At 47.5% G+C, this 18,064-nt stretch overlaps 1 protein-coding gene, 1 long non-coding RNA gene and 1 pseudogene across 3 annotated transcripts; all 3 read left to right on the forward strand.

Annotated features, from left to right (window-relative positions):
• Nucleotides 1-245: 245 nt before the first annotated feature.
• LOC135384662 (uncharacterized) lies at nucleotides 246-2,152 on the forward strand. The gene is made up of 3 exons (XM_064613855.1): nucleotides 246-614; nucleotides 707-1,012; nucleotides 1,415-2,152. Exons 1-3 carry the CDS (start codon nucleotides 246-248, stop codon nucleotides 2,150-2,152), a joined length of 1,413 nt encoding a protein of 470 aa, XP_064469925.1.
• A 10,080-nt stretch (nucleotides 2,153-12,232) lies between these two features.
• Nucleotides 12,233-13,019, forward strand: LOC135383508 (uncharacterized). Of its 2 annotated transcripts, none has more exons than XR_010419913.1 (3): nucleotides 12,233-12,370; nucleotides 12,452-12,680; nucleotides 12,757-13,019. It is a non-coding gene; the product is annotated as an uncharacterized LOC135383508 (long non-coding RNA). The 2 variants fall into 2 exon arrangements; XR_010419914.1 differs by having other exon boundaries at nucleotides 12,452-12,542; nucleotides 12,612-13,019.
• Nucleotides 13,020-13,643: 624 nt separating this feature from the next.
• Nucleotides 13,644-14,927, forward strand: LOC135384664 (uncharacterized protein K02A2.6-like; annotated as a pseudogene).
• The last annotated feature ends 3,137 nt before the right edge of the window (nucleotides 14,928-18,064 follow it).

The raw sequence follows: 18,064 nt of genomic DNA on the forward strand, positions 1-18,064 counted from the left end.
CGACTATGTCGCCGAACTTCGTCGGTTGTCCGAACACTGTGCCTTCGGGTCAACGCTTGACGACATGCTTAGAGACAGACTTGTCTGTGGACTTCGTGACGAGTCTCTCCAGCGACGACTGATAGCTGAGTCCGACTTGACCTTCACCTTGGCTCAGGACAAGGCGATAGTAGCCGAATATGCTCTTCGTGAGACCGAGAAGATTCGGGGGGCGGTGCCCACGGATGTTTACAGTCTTCAGAAGGATGGCGTCGCAGGAGGTGCTAAGCCTAACAGAACGAAGCCGGAACATGACAGTGCAGGACAGCCAACCAGTGCATCAACGAAATGCTTCCGCTGCGGAGGAGTTCACGTACCGGACGACTGTCCGTTTCGACACGCAGTATGCCATTACTGCAAACAACGGGGCCACATCGAAAGTTTGCCAGAAGAAAGCTAAGGCGAGACGTTCGCCGACGACGCAAAAATCTTCAAGCGGGAGACCAGACGGCCACCGTCGTGGTCGAGGAGCCGACGTTTACGGCGTTTTCCAAATAACAGCTGAAGAACCAACGGTCCGCGTGTCGGTAGAAGTCAATGGACAGCCTCTTGAAATGGAGGTGGACTCAGGAGCAGTGTGCTCTGTGGTCAATGAGAGGACCTTTCGGCGACCTCGTCTGTCCAAACACAAACTTAAGCCCTGTGAGCTCCGCCTTCGCACGTATAGCCAACAGGAGTTGAGGGTATTGGGTTCCACTATACCGTTAATGTTTGCTACAAGGGTCGTCAAGAGCGACTGCGCTTGGTGGTCGTCAAGGGAGCCGGTGTGAGTCTACTTGGCAGGGATTGGTTCAAGGCCCTGGGAATTGAGGTGAAGATCCATCGACTGGATGCCGGTGTCAAGAACCTAGGCTCTTCAACAACGCCGGTGCTGCGTAAATACGCAAAGGTCTTCCAACCAGGATTGGGAAAGAGCAAGGGACCGCCAGTGAGGGTAGAAGTGGAACCTACCGCCCAGCCAAAGTTTTACAAGGCAAGACCAGTGCGCCCTTTGCATTGTTGCCAAAGGTGGACGAAGCTTTGGACAAACTTGTTGAACAAGGCATCCTTGAGCCGATTAGACATTCATCGTGGGCCACACCTATCGTGCCAGTGGTCAAGAAGAACGGCGCAATAAGGATATGCGGGGACTACAAAAGTTCTGTTAATCCCGTTGTCCGATGGGAAACTTATCCACTGCCCACTCCAGAAGAACTGTTCTCTAAACTTTCTGGTTGTTCGGTGTTTTCAAAGCTTGATCTGGGTCAAGCGTACCAGCAGCTGACAGTGGATAAGGAGACTGCCGGCCGATCTGTTAACCTTTACTACGCATTGTGGACTGTTCCGTGTCATACGTCTACCCTTCGGAGTGGCAGTAGCTGTTGCCATATTCCAGCGTTATATGGAGGAACTGTTGCAAGGCCTCGATGGAGTGCAGGTTTACCTTGACGACATACTGGTAGGCGGCAAGAATGAGGAAGAACACAACACCCGGCTTGAAGCTGTACTGCGAAGGATCCTTGAGGATGGTGTCCGCTTAAACAAGGACAAGTGCCTGTTTGGTGTAAAGGAAGTCGTTTTTTTGGGACACAAGATCAGAGCCGGCGGAATCCAGCCAACTGATGACAAAGTGAAGGCTATCCATGATGCACCTGCCCCAAATTCCAAGATGGAACTACAGGCCTTCCTCGGAGCACTGAACTTTTACAACAGGTTTTTGCGAGGAGCAGCACATACCTTGGAGCCACTGTATCGATTGCTTGACGCGCAGAGCAAGTGGAAATGGACAGGGCGAGAGGCGACAGCCTTCCAACAAGCCAAGCAGTTGTTACAGTCATCGGACATCCTTGTGCACTATGATGTCCAGAAGGCTTTAGTCATGGCCTGTGATGCGTCTCCGTATGGCCTTGGAGTGGTATTAAGTCACGTCGAAGCTGATCCCAGTAAACCACAAACGTCTGTTAGACATACCAGAAAGATCCAAACGTCTAAGACATTTGGGATGTCTACCCACAGAACCAGTAACCGCCCATCAACATCCAGCGAACGTCGGGTTGTGGATGTTGGGTACGTCTCGCGAACGTACACATTTGCTCCCGGCTACGTTTTAACTACGCCCGTACTACCGTGCTAATCAAGAGAAAATTATGCGAAATGGACGTCATAGGACCGCCGATGCGGATCTTCGAGGGACCTGTGGGGGGTTCTCTATTCCGGGTCCATAGGTATCGCGCACCTATGAAAATATCGTAATTTTAATCATGAGATAAACACAACGACGCAGGTGTGTACCCAAAATACTTTATTTCTATGTATACTTTATTTACATGTGCATTCGTACATGCCTGCCAGCCCATGAGCAGTACAAATAATGAAATAATGTGACAAGGTGCTATGTCCAGATCATTCCCTTTCATACAGGTCTTCATCACAATATCGCAAAGTTATGTAAACAAGAAAAAAAAATCCATATTCCTTGCGATATACCCCAAGAACACACGCGGTCCTCAAGATGTCCTCAAAGTGTCATCACGTCCTCGTTCGTGATGGGATGAACGGAGGAAATCCACAGGCTGTCATCATAGGAGCTTCCAGTGATTGTCACTTGCGTACATCCTGCGGTCGTCAACCGAAGGACAAGCACAGGAGAAGTAAATTATTTTAATACTGTGTTGTGCATTTTAATACCTGCTAGCCAGTAATCAACTTCCCGATTTATTTCTCATTACCCAATAAAATCAAAGGAGGAGTGCTCATGCATAAATTAAAAAAAAAACTAGCAAAAATATAAAATAAAAAGAGATATAGGGGCGCAAATATACTGATCGTTGGATTTTAAAGGAATCCGTCCATGTGCAGCGTTTGACGTGCGCTAAAATACAGTTTGCTAGACCTTTCACTGCGGTCTTGTTGCATGAGTGTCCGCAGAGGGTCCCTGGCAGGAGGTTGCGCGGAGCCTTTTATTTCCGAAGAGACAAAAAATAATAGCGTTTCACTGCTCAAGCTTCACTTACTATGCATGCATCAAACCAAAGCAGTAAGAAACACGGACACTACCTTGATAGCGATTTAATACTCCAAAGAATTTCTCACTTCATTGTTGGTTATGTGGGAAATCAAGTTAAACTTAGATACCTCACCCTTTCTTTTCACTGAGATGCGAAGAGGACTCCCGAATCTGCTGAAGTTCGGAAGACAAGCAATAACTTGTATCTGGTCTGTCTTGGAAAGGAAATGCAGCTGCATCATATGTCTTTCCAAGTGGTTTCGCAGGTTTTAGTGACCTAGGGGCCTTTTATATATCTCTCTTTTTTTGCCTTTTAAACTGTGACACTCATTGTTTGTGATGAGAAATACGCTGAACGAAATACAGATGAGAAACCACGAATGGTAGCTGGTGACCGAGGTTGAAAATATATAAAACACACACACAAACGCCGACTGGGTGCTGCAAATGTGCCCTCACTTCCAAAAGAAATAATTCACTAAGGTATCTGCTTCCTCCCAGAACTGTACTAGCCGCGTCATTTGGTAGCTCCCATAGGAGGTCCTGAGGATATGACGGGGAGTCTCACTTTGTCACATTTCTAACAAATTGAGGACCTGGTAGGGAAGTCCTGGGGATGTTATCCCTGTCCGTTGATGACTTTCCTCGGACATACCTAGGAGGTCATTGTGTTCTTGGGGTAATGAGTTGGCATCTTGTATGGAATCAATGCAACTGTATCCTCACGCTCCTTCACGCCTTATGAATGACTACCAGTCTCTTTATATTATTCCTTTCTGTGTCTTCCGCCCGCTGGAATTCACTGGCCAAGTTCTGCCGCCGAGGCACACTGATAAAAACGACAGACATAATACGGGCATCATCGGTCTCTGCCTATGGCACATACGCATACCAGCGTTTGGCCATACTTCCCGTTTACCTAGCATTCTTACCTGTAACGCATAAGACAGTCAGTAATTCCAAGACTGCTTATAGAGAAAACATCCCACACTCTTTGGGAGACGCTGAAACGCACACAGCAATGAATGGCTGATGCTGAGCGGTATAGCCGTTTATGCCTGAAAGAACATTAAGAAGTGAGTGGAACACAAAATAAAAGTAGCAGACACGTGCTAATATGTCTCTATTACAAGCTCAGCCAGGATCGATTGCATTTTTTTTCAATAGCCAGTGGGCTACAGCAACTTGAAGAACAAAGAAGTCTAAAACGCGAGCGCTAACAAACGAAGACACCACGGACGTTTACCTGTATTTCGGTCATAGAAGTAGCCCCCGATGGAGAATCCGTTGCCTACAAGGCATATGCACCAAACTCTTCACAAAATTCAAGCTGTACTGGTGCTGTTCGCGTTGAAAATTACCATATTACTCCAAGTCATTGCAGACGCCGCCATGTTTCTCCAGCCTCTCCAGCGGCGTTTGAAATCATCCGCACAACGGGCTATGGCATCACGTGACTCTATCTTCTGCGCGTTGCGAAACAAAAAGCCTTCTGCGCAGATTTCTCCTTTGGCGGCGACGCAGTCAGACGACAGAGCGGGAGAGAAGGAGGAGGCGCAGGGTCAAGAGCGAAAAGGAGTGCTCGAACGGCTCTTTGTGGACACAGTGCGGATGGGGTGCGCACGGTGTCCACAGGGTGATATATGTGGGACGTCTGCTGCTGTATACTCATTGGAGCACCCCAACTAACGCGTCCAGGAGGCGTTCAATGGATGTTCACTCTAGGCTGCGGATGCTCGGACCCTTGTCGGCTGTCCAGGGGCGGTTACTGGTTCTGTGGGTAGTAGACATCCGGATATGTCCAGCTAACGTGGAATGGATGTACTATGGATCGTCGGAAGCTCATCCATAACTGTATAAATGGATATCCTCTGGATGTAACAGCGGGACATTTGTCACATCCGGTGGACGTGCTTGTGAGGCATTGCGACGTCTAATATACGTCCAGTCGATGTTCCTACCGGATTAACATACGATAATATAGACGTACGTTTACGAAACGTTGTTTCGATTATCAATTCAACAGTAATTTTTACGTATAGCGCTAGAAGAAAGCGAATCTATCTTGCGAGAACGTGAGAAATTGGAGAACAAGTAAAAGCAAGTTTTTTCATTTGTTCGCGTCCTGCTCTCTGCAAAGTATCTACGTAGCCCTCTTCCACCAACACAGGAAACCTGTCAGTTTGACAGCTCCACTCAGCAGGTAACCTCATCATAGACAATAGCCTGAATTCCAAACACAATATTTGTTAGCAAGGAATATCAGAAATGTTAGCGGGCAGTTTGACTCATTGCAGATGTACGAATTAATTGCAGAATCACATCCTCGTCACCGTTACAAACGTTTTCGGCCCCACTATACTTAACAAACATCCCGCAACTATTGGTATTTTAGTATACCCAGTAAACCAGAAATATCCCAGGTACGTCCCACAAAGGTCGCAGACGTCGCATATGTCCGCCACGTCTATGAGACGTTACCTGTACGTCCACAATGTGACTTTCAAAAATATCTTACTTTCTGTATCCCTGGGACATCTCATAGATGTAAAAATAAAGGAGCAAGCCCACATTATTTTTCGGAGACATCTGGGGCACGTGACCCCTAGTGGCATGATGTAAACCAAAAGGGAAATTTTTTGTGTTTACTACCTTATTTACCAAGTAATCACATTAAACACGGTAGCTTGAGCTAAACACACGATATTTGCCAGGATGGGGTGTCAGGAACGTTCACAGGTATATGCTGACGTCGTTTGCAGACTCACAAGCTAACTGCAAAAACATTGTCACCGTTGCAAACGTCACACGCCACGCTACACTTGATGAACTTACTCCAACAATTTGTATTTCAGTATATGCTCGTTCTGGTATCTCTTGAAATCCGCGTACGCGGTGGGGGGACCAAAAAGGGAGCCTGCGTCTTATGTGGTGAAAGGCGAAAGCACATCTATTAACACGCGGTCTGCATTCATCTTGGATTAGGGCCGAAAGGCCTCTGGGCTGCCATTTACCTCTACAATACGCCTATGGTGCCAAAAACCTAGACATAATGTAGCCTTGAAATAAAACATATCTACATATTTTACATATCTTATGCGAATGTGTGGCACCCCGCAGCATAGTATGTAGCACATTTCTGAAAGAACACATTTATAGCAATATCTGCAGATTTGAGAACATCCTGTGAATAATCAAATATCCCGAAGTTGATGTCTGTTTAATGTGGAAAAAGTGGGACAAGCCATAGTCGCCAGGACGTACATGCGACATCAACGGGCTCTCTGCAATGATCTATGGGGTATCCAAACATCCAATTTGGGATATCAGGTAGACATCTCCTAGACGTCTATGGTTTACTGGGGTGAGGAATCCATGTAATAATATAGCATTATCCGGTTTAATATTCGCCACTGATATTACTTCTCTCTTCTTTTTGCTCTTTCATTTCTGCACACATTCTTATTGATCCACGTTGCATAGCATTTAAAAAGCAACACTCCATGCCCAAAAAACGAAGAACAGGTGCTATGCCCATCTTGCTGAAGGACCCAGGCGGTCCCATGGGACTACCAATGCCAAACAACTGTAAGGAGCCTTCATTGGGATCGCAACAGTGTATGCAACAAAAATTTCCATCCCGGTCTAAGACTGCAAAGGAGCGAAACACTTTCGTGATGGTGACAAACATACACCTCAACAACTCACACTGCCTGAAAGCACCTAGCTTTACAGGAGACCCTATAACTTCCCTTCCTATTAAACGTTGTGTTTTTTACTTGACCTGCAGCAATTCCGCTATCATTAGAGACATTTTAGCCCATATGAAACATTTGATCCGACTGTCATGCATGCGCATTAGTTGTAGAACGCGTGATTTTGCTCAAACGACCACACTCTCAGTCGGTTCGACCGATTGGCATTGACATCGTAAAGCAAGATGGTAGCTGCTTCCAGTAAGTGGAAAGTTGAATTGTTGAGTTCTAGTGAATGTTACAGTGGGATTGCCACATATATGTTGGCTGTTTCGAACAATGTTTATCATCTGCGGGAAGTTGTTGGATCTAACGACATACTGAATTGGGCATTTCACACGCTTCAACGTCCAATCTTGCCGTGCTGGTTCGGCATTTGTGCAACAAGGGTATGTACCATTTTCTTCATTTTCAGTCATTATGGGGAGTATATGGGCAATATGGGGGCCCATATTGCCCAGTTTGAGCCAATATGAGGGAAATGCTGGTGAGACAGGTCCCATATTGGACCTGTATCGCCAGTGACCAGCCAGAAATGTATCTCTTTAATTTACACATCGTTCTCTAGATCCAAACTGTGTTCCCAATGCACATTATACAACTAAAGTTTCACTTCTTTTTTATCAGTCCGTCCTTCGCTAAGATGCGGTCGAACGTCTTCATCTTGCCCTGGCACATTTCTTGACATGCTTGCAACCATTCAAGGCTGTAGACTTGAAATGCTTCTGCCACAATGCCACGAATAAATTCACAAAGTTCATTGTTTTTTGTCTTTTCCCGCTTACGAGAAACGCAGGAGGATAAACCACACATGACGTTTTCCAAGTATTGGTCAGAATGATGATGCTAGCGCAGTGCACGCTCCCTTTATACAGCGTTTTCGAATAACCATGTGCAAAAAAACGAGAATGAAACCAAAATGAAGAAGCAGGAGAGCGAAACTAAAACTCGGCGCTGCAGGGAGCGCACGATGGTATGACTGCTGGCTGCAGGCCGCACTGCAGGAGGCGCCACAAGCGCTCGCGCATGCGTACCGCCCGAGAACTGGCACTTCACGTCTGTCGTGTCGGGAGCGAATGTGCAGTCAGCCACTCCGCTGTCGCCACCCCACGTCAGTGGTGCTCTGGCTCTCATCAGAAGCAGTCAGGTGCTCCATCGCCGTTCAGGAAAGGTGAGTGTCATCGCAGCGGTTGTGATTTCCCGTAGCGGTTAGGCCTTTCCCCCAATGAATATGCATGAGTCTTTGTGTGTGAGTGTGTGCCTTGTGAGTGACTTTTTTGTGTTCATATGCATTCTTGTTTACGCAGTGTTCGCACTGCGATTAGGCCTATGTTTAGGCTTGTCTAGCATTTGCCATAGAGGTTAGGCCTTTTCCCGATAAGTATGCATTACTGCCCCGACAACACAAGCAGGTCCGAGAAACATCTCTAAGACGTCACTTGGGGAAGACAACGATATCCCTATAACATTCGAAATACAGCCCGAAATGATCCCTGTCACGTAACAATGGCACACCCGGATATGCCTCTGGGACGTATCTGGCAGGACCCATGGGGCTTTCTTTGGGACTAGCATGGTGTGCCCGAAGGGCGCTCCTCCTCTCCTACCCCCTCCATTTTTCTGCGTTGCTTGGCCCCGTTACAAAAAAATGCGCACTCAATACTAAATGCGCTTGCACAACGACGATTGAAAATTTGAAGCAGGGAGTTCAGAAAAGAACTAGTTTATTCTTACTATTGAGACTCGCAAGTGTAATTCTACATCAATCATTTGCATGCGGAATTGAAGCACTGGGCATAACAGTAAATCACAATATCACAGCATCAAGAGCAATCCACAGTAATAAACTGTATATCACAGATCAGCTTTGTTGTGGCCTTCCTGTTGTTGTACTTTTGTCTTGTCTTGTTGTACAAGTACTTTCTCAGTCAAGTCTCAACTTACCTTACTCAACTCAGCCTTACAATAACAGATTGCACTGCTGGAAGGGAGATGCTCCAAAATGTTTATCAAACATGCAGCACAGTAAAAAGAGAAAGCTTAAAACATAACCTAATTACCTAAAAATTAATCGCTGGGCATATCACCTTATGAAAGAACTGGCTAGAGAGTGTTCCTTTCTCTATGTCACATGAACTTTGTGATATCCGTGTTGAATAAAAATGAAAAATGACCATAAAAATATCATGGCACCAAAGACTGCAACACACTACAAGGTACCCACAAAACAATCTGTAAAAACAAACACTAAGACAAACTCCAATGAAAAAGACTCTGACTTCGCCTGAGCATGTTGATGAGATGCGGCGACCAGGTATCGTTCTTCTCGCAACAGTGTGTGAGTGTGAATAAATTATGGTACTTAGGCGATGGCAGGTTCCAATAAGACAATGAGATAATCTCAAATGTGTCAAAGTTCCAAGCACTGTGCACTTATCTGCATGTACAACACATGAAAGGTGAAAAAAAAAAGGTGAAAGGTGAAAAAATACTGACTTGTAAAACGTAAAAAGTGTAGGTAGCCACATATTGAGGCACACATGATGCTTCAGGTACGAAAATTGCAGTCAGTTTTGGAAGTGCTTCCTCCGGGTGGGAAGGCCGCGATTCAGTCAAGTTCGCACCGTCAATGTCACGAACCTCATCCACATCACTGCTCCCGTGGTCGCCAAGACTTTGATCTACCAACACGGGACGTGGCTCATGATCACTAGGAGTGTTCACCAACATCGAAAGCGGTTCGCTTGACTGGCCCACAAACATCGAACGCGTTTCACTGCCGGCGTCACCATCGTGGCGTCACCATCGTTGCGACAGTCATATGATGCTCCTTCAGTTTATCACGCAAAAGCTTCCCGCTACAGCTCTGCTCACATGACGATGAAGTGTTCGCCTTGATGTTCGTTTGCTGCGTCTCATGATGAACACACTTTGATCAAGGAGTAGCTCACGATGTTCCTAAACCGAAGTTAAACGAAGAAAAACGCGTTTGAGCATTACAATGCTTTGCATGCTTTCAAACTAACAGCAAGTTTCACTCTCGATTCCGAATAACACATCAAAAGTATACTTACAATTCATTGACATAACGCCGTTGGCAGCAACATTGACAAGGCCTCGCTGGAGCACATGCGATCGCAAGAAGACCGTTGAAAATTGAACCGCGCAGTCAGCAGTCTCGCCCTCCTCCTCTTATTGCCGTGGATCAGTTCTCCCTCCACTCGTACAGAGGTCTCTGACATGCTCCCATGAGGACGTTTTTCGGACCTCGTTGCTCGACGTAGCAAGTATAACTCCTGAAAGCATCCCCACGGATCCCTCAATCGAGCCAGCGACGTTGGGATCTGTTTGGGACATCCCCAAAACGATACGTGTTTTTCGGGGTGGACTTGTTTAGCAGCGACTTTCCTTGCTGCTAGCATGTTTTCTTGTTGTCACCTTGTGTTAGCTATTGAGTTTTGAAGCGATGTGCAGTTATGCTGTGATAAGACCTAAGTGCTCGCCTTAAGCCTATTCTTTGTGCTGTCACATGTTTAGGCTTATTTAGCATTTTTCGTAGCAGTTAGCCCTTTTCCCCCGTGTTTTGTACGTGCTGTTGCCATCTGGTGTGATGCCTTGCACCTAGGCAGCCACATGTCGTCAATATCTGCAACTACCAGCCACCAACGAGCAACATGGTGGTCGCTGGTCACTCGGCCGTTCCGGTGCAATTTTTCGTTGCATTGTTGATTTTCAACTAAATTATTTCTCTCCGCTCTATTTCTATCTGTTTTTCTTTTTTATGACCGCTGGTTGCCGGCAACACAGAGGGTGGTCTGAACACGAGTTAGGTGCTCACCAATTAGTGTCGTGATTCACTAGTTAATCCTAATTACTGTGGGACCCTAATTGCTAATTAATTACTTTTAATGGCGTCCAGGCCCCTTGGTCTGTTGCAGGCAGTCGGCGGTCAGTGCTTACTACTTCCCTGTTTACAAACAAATGACGTCACATGGTACAGTAGTGCCGCCAACTTGGTAGACTGGAACTTGGTAGACTGGTAGACTGGTCAACTGCTACAGCAAACAAATAGGTCACAAGAAAGCCACGTTGAAATATAGTTTATATCGTAGGGTTTTTATGCAACTCCTTGCATATTACTATTTGTATGGCCTTGTTCTGCTCCAGTATCCCTATCTTTTCGGTAGCCATCTTCCATCTAGCTTTTACATATAGCTTTTTTCATCTTGAGGAGCTTGAAGGGCACGAGCTTCTCTTGGAGTGCGCGTGGTGTCTCTATACAAAGCTAGCACGAACTAAGTCGTAATAACAAACCACATTCTGCACACGATTACGAAGTTGACTTTCATGATGAGGCAACCAAATCTTAGGTGGAGCCTTCTTTTCTTTCTGCGGAAGACCGGGAAGGCGAATGAGGTTACCAGAGAGACTCAAAACGTCTCCTCCTTTGTGTGTACCATAAATACATAGAAAAAACCCTTGAAATTCGTGGGGGAATACGGCTTTGTGAAACGGCGGTGTTCTCCGTCTGAGCTGTTTCGGTTTCCCGACGTCTACCCCCAGACAGAACACTTTCTCCTGCGGACGTTCGAAATAGATCCCAACGTCCATGTCCTGAAATGGATGTCAGATGGACATCTCTGGGAGCTACGTGAATAGACGTCCCTAGCCATGTACCGCAACGTTCCTTTGAAGAATTGTCCGAATAGGGTCCCTGACAGGATGTTGCATGGAGCATTATCAGAGGAGAGAGAGAAACATGGCAAGGTGTGTCGCGGCGTGAGTTCGACTTTCGCTGAAACCAACTGAATGCCTCAAATCAAAAGCAGTAAGAAACACAGACGTTATCGTTATAGTGAGTTAATACGCCAAGCTGTTCTTCAGTCCAGTGTTATCAGTATACGCAATCGCATTAAATGTTCCATCCAGTACGCCAATAGAGGCTACTGAGAAATGGCCAAGCCGTGTCGGGTGGGGTACGGCCACGGCTACGTCATTTGCGCTGTTCATGCGCACAAAATAGCAGAAAAAGTAGATTTGCAATCTGGTCTATATATTGTCGTTAATCCAGTAGGAACATCGATAGGACGTATATTAGACGTCGCAATGCCTCACAAGCACGTCCATTGCATGTGCAAACGTCCAGCTGTTACATCCAGAAGATATCCATGTATACAGTTATGGATGAGCTTCTGACGATCCATAGTACACCCATTCCACGTTAGCTGGACATATCCGGATGTCTACTAGATATCCAAGATATCCACGGTGTACCATCCTCTAGACGTTCATTAGACGTTCGTGGTTTGCTGGGATGGTAGGGAGCTACCAGCGTATGGGTCTCGGACAATGACCGCCGCCGAACGAAATTATGCGCAGATCGACCGTATTCATTGCGGTGAACAACGCGGTTGGGACAGCACACTCACGACGTGGGAAGGTCAGAGAAATGTTGAAAGACATCAGGTAAGTTACGCTAAAGTGCGTTTCAGAGCTCTTCAGTGACTTGTGTTTACTGCGAAACAGATTGGGCATACGCTTCACCCGTGCAACTTCGTCATGTGCTCCACGGCTTTACGGCTGTGCCACTGTATGTAAAAAATGCTGAGTGATTTTAGTAAAGAATTTGCAGGGAAGTACAATGTGTCGCACCTTGTTGACTTTTTTACAGATGTGTGGAAACGTCGTAGCGGATGAATGTGAATTATGGATCTCCAAGTGGCGTCGCCCGCGTCATTTTCAAGATTTTACCCGTTTTGAAGGTACGTAGTGAATGTGCGAGGCATTCACGTTCCACTACGTGGTTATCCATGCGTTTCCCGTCTTCGCAGGCAATAGGGCTGTTGATAGGGAGAATGCTAGGCTACTGCAGACTGCAACCATAGGCGCTGTGTCTAAAGGTATGCGTATACGTCGATGCGTACTTCACAGTGACATTTTGCTGTAGCAGTGTTTTTGAAATTACATTTCTTGCAGGTTAAGCTCACATGACGCGGCAGAGAAGGGAGTCCGTGGCGAAAAGTGAATATAGCCGAAGTTGGATAGCGTTAATTTTTGCGCACGAAAGGCAAGCTGGACACATCGCAAATCTCCAGTTGTACGAAACACAGTGCAGCATGGTCGTCGGTTATGCCAGTGCTTCAACATATGTTTCAGCGTCGCACTTCGGACATTGCGGGCATATACCTTTAAGTTTTTCCCCTTGTGGACCGATGCTGTGTGTGTTCATGGACATCATGTTTTCAAAGGCATGTAAGTTCTCAATAATAATGCGAAAAAAATGCTGGTCATGTTACGCTGTGATATAATACCTGGTGAGGTAATACGATGCTATGACGCTCAGTTTCATACGAAATAAAGTGTTTGATCTAATGTTGCTTGTTTGTGCCACTGATACGCACTGCTGTGTGGTGTTGATGTAATGTTCAGAGAACGCCAGTAAGCCTGGCTAAGGCACGGGAAAAAGGTCCACTAGAGGTCCGTAAAAGGTCGTCATTGACGTACTATGGACTTCCTTGGGACGTGCGCGGATGTTATTTTGGCAGTTCTGAGTACGTCCCAAGTATGTAAAAATTATGTTTCAGGATGTCCTCAGGATGTCTTCATCGTCCTGAGGGTAACATCATGTAGACGTCCTTGGGACATCGGTGGTTTACTGGGCAGTAGCGTATGGGTCTCGGACAATGACAGCCGCCGAACGAAATTATGCGCAGATCGACCGTGAAGCCTTTGCAATTGGATTCAGGATTAAGAAGGTTCATTAATACGTTTATGGACGTCACTTTCGTATTGTAACAGACCACAAGCCCCTACTGGCACTTCTACACCATACAAAGCCTATCCCGCAAGTGCTATCACCTAGGATGCTACGGTGGTCGTTGATGCTATGTGCGTATGACTATGAACTGGAGTACAGATCTGCCAGTCAACTAAAAAATGCTGATGCCCTCAGTCGGCTGCCTGTGGCACAGAAGGAAGTTCCAGACGAACCACTGTTCGAGGTCCAGATGTTGGAAGCGGCACCTGAGATACCTTGGGATGCGAGGAAGATTGCGCAGTATACAAAGAACGACCCTGTTCTGTCCCGGGTGAAACACTGGACCGTGAATGGCTGGCCCCAAGGCAAGGTGACTGAACAGTTCAAGCCATACGCTCGACGCCAGCATGAGCTGTCTGAGTACAGAGGTTGCCTCCTGTGGGGGAGTTGCGTTGTTATCCCAAGACAAGCCAGGGACCATGTGCTAGGGTTACTGCACAGTGTGCACCCAGGTATTGTTCGCATGAAGGCACTGGCGAGAAGCGTGGTATGGTGGCCTGGCATCGACGACGAAATTGAACGAAAGGTGCGAACCTGTTTGCAGTGCCAGGAAACAAGGCCAGATCCATTAAGGGCAAGGCTGCACCCTTGGGAATTTACCAGGAACCCGTGGGCCCGGCTCCATATCGATCTTGCGGGTCCCTTCCAAGGGAGGTGTTTTCTTCTCGTCGTGGATGCCCACTCCAAATCGTTGGAGGTCTTTCAGTTAACGTCTTTGTTTTCAGCAACACAAAGCACTTTTCACAGCAACAGTCTGTGAAAAACTACGAACATTATTTGCAACGCATGGTGTCCCTGATACCATCGTCTCGGACAATGGTGCAGCTTTTACGTCCCAAGAATTTCAAGAATTTATGAAGCGAAATCAAATTCGACATGTCAGGGTGGCGCCGTATCATCCGTCCTCTAATGGCCAGGTGGAACGAATGGTGCAAGAAACCAAGCAAGTCCTCAAGCGCTTGGGTAAAGGCGACTTGACTACTAAGCTGTCACGGTTTCTTCTGAGTCAACACACACTTCCCCACTCCACGACTGGAAAGAGCTAATGTGCAGAAGACTTCATACGGTGCTGGACAGGCTTCATCCCGACATGCTGACTGGGATGAAAGACAAACAGGAAAAGCTCATGCAGAGTGGAAACCAAAGACTCATCTGGGGGATGCTGTTTTTATTTGGAATTATCTTTCTGGTCCTAAATGGCTGCCAGGAATTATTACAGACATCACAGGACCAGTGTCGTTCAAGGTACGCACCGTTGATGGACGCCTTTGGAGACGTCACTTGGATCAGATCCGTTATTGTGAGTGGACTGCATATTACGAGCCAATGATTGAGCTGCTGGTTCCAGACCCAGTGTTCCAGCCGCAGTCTTCTCCACGGTTTCCGTTACCGCCAGATGCACCTTTGGCAGAACAAGCATCGTTGCCCATCAGCTCTGAAGAAACTACGACGGGACATGGCTCAACAGTAGTTCCTGTCCCATCTTCACCCCTGCCTACCTAACGATCGGAAGCTAGTTCTCCGGTTCCTGAGCGCTCGACTCGTCCCCAGAGACAACAACGCCGACCTGACTACCTAAAAGACTATGTGGTCTAGGAGGGGAGGAGTGTTATGTATGTAACTGTTATTGAACGTTATGCTCGTTGGGGGGCCCTACTTGTTATGTCCGCCGCTAGGGTGACTGTTATAAAAGGCCGGACCGCCACGTGATCCCCCTTTTCGGCTCCAAGCTATCAAGCGGCTAGCTCTATGTACCATGTAGTGCCTGTGGCACACCAGGAATAAAGACGCAACACCAGCGACGCGTCGAGCGCCTGTGCCAGCCGAGGGTCCAATTCCACGGCCTTCCCGTCTACGGGTAACACGAAGTCCTATCGCGATTTATTGTACGCGAAAGAAACGTTAAATTCCGAAAGGGCGTTTCCCAAATCCCTCGAGATCCGAGGTGACGCGAAAGGTTCTCCCGGCTTCGACCGTGTCCTCGAAAGAAACCTCGATTTTCGCGTCTTGCCTTTCGTATCCGATATTTAAAAAATCGTTGCTTATGCTGAGATCCATCAGACCGACTTTGTGAAGTTATTGCCTCCATCAAACTTCTTGTAGTGGAATTTTACCGAGCCTCGAAGTGACCAGTTTAAGTAGCGATTCAAGGCCACTCCCGCCGTGGAGCTGCGGGGAAGAAAGGACTCCATAATATGAACCGAAGGTCAACCAGACTCGTCACAATGGATGAAGGTCGCGGAACGCGAAACCTACCTTGTCGCTGACCTTGGACCGAGGTGTAGTGGAAAGTGAATGTGATTGTTACTATCACTCAGGATTTGGCAGTCGGGTGGGACACTGGTCTCCCTGTGTAAATAAACTTGTATATAGTGTATCCTAGTCTACGTTTGCTTCATGCACAGCCGTCACGGCACTGACGAACACCAACCCCTTCTCCCGTCATTACCACCATCGACTACTGACTGGAGCAGTCGGCAGGATGCTCGTCGTCGACTAGCTTGGAGCAACATTGGACAGCGGTGCAGCTTCGCAAGTTGGGTCGTCCTGAGTCAAGGGAACCTCGTCTGAGCAAGTCATCGAGGTTGGAGCAGGAAATCTGCGAGCGGCGGCCTGTAAAGTTCACTGAAGGAGATCAGGAACAGGCGACCAGTACGGCGATTCGAGTGCGTCGAGGAAGCTGGCGCTGCGCAAAGGCTGTGAGCTACGGGCCCGGATCTAGGAACTTCTCTGCACGGAAGCCATCAGAACCGAAGGTGAGACTCTCTGATGGGTTTTCTCCGGTTTTACCATGTCTATCGTTACGCGATCGCAGAAAACGCAGAATGGGGATGTGGAGGAGGAGTGCAATGAAGCTTCGGGGAAGGATTCGGATGGTGGCACAATAGATAGCAGCTTGAAATCTCAAATGGAAGCTCAGAAATTCGAGCTTGAGAAGCTGAAATTGCAGCTCGAGCTAGAGCGTGTGAAACTAGCACAAATGCAGGCGGGTTCACTGAGTGTCAGTTCGGTAACTATGCCAAGAAGCAGGGTGGGTGAATATGCAAAGGAATTGAGGGGAGTCATCGCACCCATGCCTGTATCTGAACCGCTAGTGCCCGCATGGTTTAAGCGTGTTGAAACAATCTTCATAAATCTCAGTGTCCCAGAAGACGTTCAGGGAGCAGTGATTCTGCCGTACCTAACCGAGAAAATGCGTGCCGTTGCGACACAGTATGGAGAGGGAAAAATCCTCGCGTTTAGTGAGCTCAAAGAAAAGGTACTAACCGAGCTAAAGCTGACGGCAAACGAGTACAAGCGATTATTCTACGCAGCTCGTAGAGCTGATGGGGAATCGTGGAACCAGTTCGCCTCTAACTTGCAAACTCTGTTCGAGCACTACTTAGAAAGTTGGGAGATCAAAACCCTAGAGGACCTTAAACAGCTTGTAGTGTTGGACCGCCTGAAGCAGGGACTACCTGATGATATCAGATCGTATGTCATTCTAAATGAGACAGCAGAGTGGCTGAAGCCGCAGCAGGTAGCTCAATTGGCGTCCAATTACGAGGACAGCAATGCAGGTCGGGTAAAACGACAAACTAAGGGAGCTAGCGCAGAAGGGCGAGGTGAAGACGCCGAAACAGGAGGCAAGCCATGTTGCGGAAACTAAGGGTGCGGAATCTAAGGTTTCGGGGCGTAGACGTAGAGGAAAATGTCACGTGTGCCACAAATATGGACACTACAAATACGATTGCCCAGAATCGCAAACCAAGCGCGCAGTGCCTAAACGCGATGAAACAGAGCAGGAAAGTAAACTCGTTGCGAGAGTCACTTTACTAGCGAGTACGGACGTTGGTGATGCCGCGGGAAATGCAGGGTTCAAAGTTCCAACAGACAGTGAGATGCTTGAATTCAGTGTTCAATCGTGTGAGAAGACGCTAAGAGCCCGGCTTGACACAGGAGCTGACATCACGGTTGTCAGGAGAAGCTGCATTCTGCCCGAGTGTGAAAAAGAAAGCTCTAGTGACATGAAGTTAAAGAGCGCGTTCGGGGATATTGAGCCTGCAAAGCTTATGTACGTGCTGTTGGGTTTGGTCACTACAAGGGGCAAACAGTGTCAGCAGATGCTGCTGTTATGCGCTGTAGTGGATCGCATGGCAGACGGAGTAGATGTACTGTTGAATCCCGTTGACCACGAAAGCTTGGTTCGGGCGCAGGAGGAGCTCGAGGCTCACGCGAAGGACGTGTTAGAAGCAGAAGCTCACGAAAAGAGGACAACGGAAATGATAACAGATCGGACAGAAAAACTAGTGTTCGAGCCCGATGAAACTGTATGCTGGGAACGCGGAGGAAAGTTTGGTTGTACGCGCCGTGGACGTAGAATCTGGGAGTAGCGCGACGTCCGACACATGTGAAGAGTCAGTATCCTTCCGGGGAAAGGGAAGACACTACGCTAGCTGACGCGTGGAAGCAGGCAAGAGAAGGAAC

Source organism: Ornithodoros turicata, chromosome 2 (genome assembly GCF_037126465.1).
Source record: "Ornithodoros turicata isolate Travis chromosome 2, ASM3712646v1, whole genome shotgun sequence".
NCBI classification, from domain to species: Eukaryota; Metazoa; Arthropoda; class Arachnida; order Ixodida; family Argasidae; genus Ornithodoros; species Ornithodoros turicata.

Bases quoted from the DNA above. Each gene is read 5' to 3' on its own strand.
- LOC135384662 (XM_064613855.1), top strand. From the start codon at position 246: ATGGCGTCGCAGGAGGTGCTAAGCCTAACAGAACGAAGCCGGAACATG. The intron at 615-706 runs GTGTGCTCTGTG...TCGCACGTATAG, and splicing joins TGGAGGTGGACTCAGGAGCA to CCAACAGGAGTTGAGGGTAT. The intron at 1,013-1,414 runs GCAAGACCAGTG...GCCATATTCCAG, and splicing joins CCCAGCCAAAGTTTTACAAG to CGTTATATGGAGGAACTGTT.